Source organism: Sinocyclocheilus anshuiensis, unplaced genomic scaffold (genome assembly GCF_001515605.1).
Source record: "Sinocyclocheilus anshuiensis isolate Anshui unplaced genomic scaffold, SAMN03320099.WGS_v1.1 scaffold450, whole genome shotgun sequence".
In the NCBI taxonomy this organism is placed as follows: Eukaryota; Metazoa; Chordata; class Actinopteri; order Cypriniformes; family Cyprinidae; genus Sinocyclocheilus; species Sinocyclocheilus anshuiensis.
Window position 1 is genome coordinate 1,394,588 of NW_015546056.1, and position 4,011 is coordinate 1,398,598.

A 4,011-nucleotide genomic window follows, 5' to 3' on the forward strand; every position below is an offset into this window, starting at 1 on the left:
TGCGGTGTTTGGCCAATCACAATGCACTGGGTCAGCTGGCCAATCAGAGCAGACTGCGCTTGTCGGAAGGAGGGACTTTGTAGAAAACGAAGCGTTTGAGAGAGGCGGGGCATAGAGGACCTACAATAATGTACAGTATTTGAAAAATAATGTGTTTTTTGAACATCAAAGCATGTCAACATATTCTGTTACACCAAATACACAAAATAATGATCTTTAAAAAAGCATCATATGACCCCTTTAAGACAATAAGTTAGTTGAGTACATGATATATATCTGCAGTTAGGCCCACCTTGAGCTCAGATTTGAAATGATCCATCAGGGTCTGTCTGAGTCTCTGAGTCAGTCCATCCACTTCTTTTTCCAGCTTCTCCACCTGAGCTGAACAGCTCTCTTTATAGCACTGCAAATTCTCTCTGTAACAACAGCAATGACATAATGACAAAATGGACTTACACACAGGGACTCCGAAGACTGAGATTAAACATATTATAACAGCACATTTCAAAGACAGCAGAAGTGATCATGAAATTACACCTAAAGATGTACTTAAAAAAGCTCTTGAGTTCTTCAACTAATGTAGCTGCATTTCATATGTATTTAAACTATAATACATTTTCATTCAAATGTAAATAACATGCATTTAAGCGTCTGAAAATATTACATTCAGTTCACACTAAAAGGCACAATATGTAAGATTTTTTTATTAAAATATCCAAAAACCACTAGAACAGTGTTATATATTTTGCTGACTTGTGTACTTACATTATCCCAAAATCTTTCGAAGAATATTTAAATCCAGAGAAATAAGCAATTTTAACAAATGTAAATTTTAGTGACACGGACCGTGTCCATAGTGTCATTGTGTCACCTGCCAATGACGTCATAACCCCTCGATTTCCGGTTTTGTTTTGTAGAAAACATGGAAACACCAAAGACGCTTTAATATGTTGTGCGTTTTTCACAAAGGTAGCATTCTTCTCGTAGTGGACTTACTTGAGTGAACTGAAACTGTTGATATAGGTGACGTGATATTCTACCCAAAGACAGCAGTCCAACAGGTCAGAGGTCAACAGAGAGACAGTGTGCTGTGAAAACTCTTTTTCAAATCTAAAACAGAAGGAAACTGTCAGAGAAGGAAAGATGCAGAAGTGATCTCAAGTTAATCTATAATACTGTGACACAAACCTTGTATAAAATGGATTTAGCTCCTCTAAACAGGAGCTTACAACTGACTTCCCCAGATTCTCATCGATCTTCTCAAGATTCCAAGCATAACTCACTATCAGCTAACAAGACAAATCAATAGGAGCAATTATAAAGACTTTTTTCAGAATTCTGATATGGGTAAACGTCATACATGAACTCTGCAAGGAAGTTATAATGCTTGAAAATTAAATAAATAATACAAAAATTACATTTTAATTATTATAGAATATAAAAGAATTAATACAAATTTTTAAACTGATAAGATTAAGTCCTGACCTGACAAATGTCCATGTGTATTTTTGACGTGAGGAATACATCTTCTGTTATTTCAGGAGATTTCTTCTTTTTCCATGCTTCTGTTTCAAGTATGATGAAATTCTCCAGTGCAAGTTTAAAGTCCTCCTGATATCAAATATGGGATCACAGTAAAAACAATCCGATGTAAACAAGTTCTAATACTTATGTTTTGTATTAATATAGAATTCGCTAAACTCTCTTTCCTTGCAGTAGCTCACCTTTTGGCAATGACAGTAAGAGGTTTTTATTTTGTTCAGATCCTCTTCCATTATAAGAGCTCTCTGATGGTCTTGCAGATCACTGTGTAACACAAAAGAGATACAAATGAATTGAAACATGAAGTAAGCAATGATGTATCGTTCAGATATTTCTGTGTTTTGTTCTTAAAACCTCACCTGGGGTAGCGATGAATAATGAAATCTAGAAGAGCGTAGTAATCTTTCAGCTCTGTCACCTTTTCCAGAAGTCTCTTTAGATGCTCTCCTACAGCCTCATGGTGGCAGGACACATAGGTTTCAAACACATTAAAGTCTGCTGGATATGAGCTCAGAAGCTCTGTCTTCACTCTCTGCAAATCCTCCACCACAGCTTTACCCAGGTGCTCCAGATGCACTGCCAGCCAGGAATCGTTCTGCTCGCGGCTGTCCAGAGGAACTTTCTTCAGTGAATCCCGAACCCCGTTTAGTACCGCATCCTTCCATGCTTCCCTCCATCCCTGCATCGCTCCTGGCTCTCCCCGTCTCTTCTCTTCCTCCAGGATAATGGTGACCACATACACCAGCAGCTCTTTATTGCACGAGGGAAGAGCACTGGAGTTGCGTACAATGACAGACATTTTGTCCCTTAGTGCGTCATACAACAGATTGAGGTCTTTCTCTTTATTAACCAGATTTGAGTGAGATTCTCCTTCCCCCAGAGCGCTCTGTTCTAACTTGAACTCCAGGCGCAGGGAAAGCAGGTTCCGATATGCCTCCTTCAGCATGTCTGTTTGTATATAATCTTTTATCTGCAAAACTATTGAAAAAACAAAGCAGGAATGAGAGAGAATGTTGTTTGATTATATGAGAGCAGTAGCCTATGCATTAAATGTGCTGTATTTACTAACACAACCTAACTAGAGATTTACCTGAGCATGGCTTTAGAGGAATCTCTGTGGCCTTAAATTCAAATTTCTCTGGGGTAACTTTCCCGTCTTTATCCTCTGATGTAAATGCTTTTAATGACCGTATAGATTGTTTCTTTTTAATGTGCCCATCGCTTTTTCTAAATAAAGAAAATCTGCGAAAGATGCTCTTCACTGTGAAAACAGAAAATATTATAACAAATTATACATTTTAAACCTCAACATCATGTCATTTTTCCTTCTCAAAATGCCTAAAGATGAAAAAAACCGCATTAACACTTATTCTATGACAACTGTCCCAAAAGTCTTTTACACAGACTATAACGATGCATCCACATTTCACATTTCACTCCAGCGCATCTATCCAACTTTGAGTATTGTGTTTTGTACAGCTTTGTATTGTGCCGTATATTGCATAGTTTACATTATCTTGCATTTTGTATTGTACTGTAGAGTGTATATTAGTATTAGTATTGTACACTTGCACAGCTCTTTTACTCATACATTACAATAATGACTTAGCAGGTTGGAAATATATTTTACTCTATTCTGTTTATGCAGATCTAGTCATTTAAATTTCTTTGACAATGATATATTTACCATTAGAAGTGGGAGATTTTTCCATTGTTACCTCTAATCCAAACTGCTACTGAACGATTCTGCACATTACATGAGATAGAAAAACAGAACATATTATGAAAGTAAAACATCAGCCAACATCATATTTTAATATAGTGCTTTATTTAATGACACTTATCACTAACTCTTCTTCACTGATTCTTATCAGGCAAATTGTGATTTTATATTGGTTAGTCAATTATTCACTAAAAAACAGCAAGGCGTTTCAGCCTACAGTAACCTTTAGCACAGCGATGACAATAAAAACAAACATCGACTCTTCCTAGATTCTAACTCACCAGCAAAACACTAAAACTTAAAATAAATTACAGCAATAGTAGCACAGTACAGTAACAAGGAAGAATTATGATAATAATATACAGTAAATATTAGAAAACATAAGTAAAAATTAATATAAAGGGTTGTCATTCTTTTTACATTCACTCTCAGTCTCGCTGACAAATTAAATGACTTTAGTGTCACCTCTAAAACATGAGCTGCTTTTCTATATTTTCTGCACCCGGAATTGAAAGATTAAAAGAACACAGCATGTTAAGTAACTAATGTGTAGCTCTTACCTGAAACCTTTTCAGGGAATGTCCCGTCTTCTCAGAGCAGCTGTATATATAAGCTAGTAACATTACTTTCACTTTCATCTATACTTGTAAAGACACGTATGTGGCTTTTAAGTATGAAAACCAGTGTGAGGCTTTTATCAATTGAAGAATATGTTATTTGATTAGCGGACAATAATACAAGTCTCC

At 36.1% G+C, this 4,011-nt stretch overlaps 1 protein-coding gene across 2 annotated transcripts in view; it reads right to left on the reverse strand.

Moving 5' to 3' along the window:
- Positions 1 to 4,011, reverse strand: part of LOC107699290 (exocyst complex component 3-like protein 4) — a 7,333-nt gene extending 3,322 nt beyond the window's left edge. The window contains exons 1-9 of one of the 2 annotated variants that reach the window (XM_016500500.1): positions 3,826 to 4,011; positions 3,261 to 3,288; positions 2,633 to 2,803; positions 1,902 to 2,520; positions 1,725 to 1,806; positions 1,486 to 1,611; positions 1,189 to 1,289; positions 997 to 1,110; positions 293 to 416 (exon numbers count right to left, since the gene is read on the reverse strand). In XM_016500500.1, coding sequence (XP_016355986.1) covers positions 293 to 416; positions 997 to 1,110; positions 1,189 to 1,289; positions 1,486 to 1,611; positions 1,725 to 1,806; positions 1,902 to 2,520; positions 2,633 to 2,803; positions 3,261 to 3,288; positions 3,826 to 3,903 — 1,443 coding nt within the window. In that variant the 5' untranslated portion in view covers positions 3,904 to 4,011. Of the gene's footprint in view, positions 1 to 292; positions 417 to 996; positions 1,111 to 1,188; positions 1,290 to 1,485; positions 1,612 to 1,724; positions 1,807 to 1,901; positions 2,521 to 2,632; positions 2,804 to 3,229; positions 3,289 to 3,825 lie in introns of both variants that reach the window. The other variant, XM_016500501.1, reaches the window with a different exon arrangement.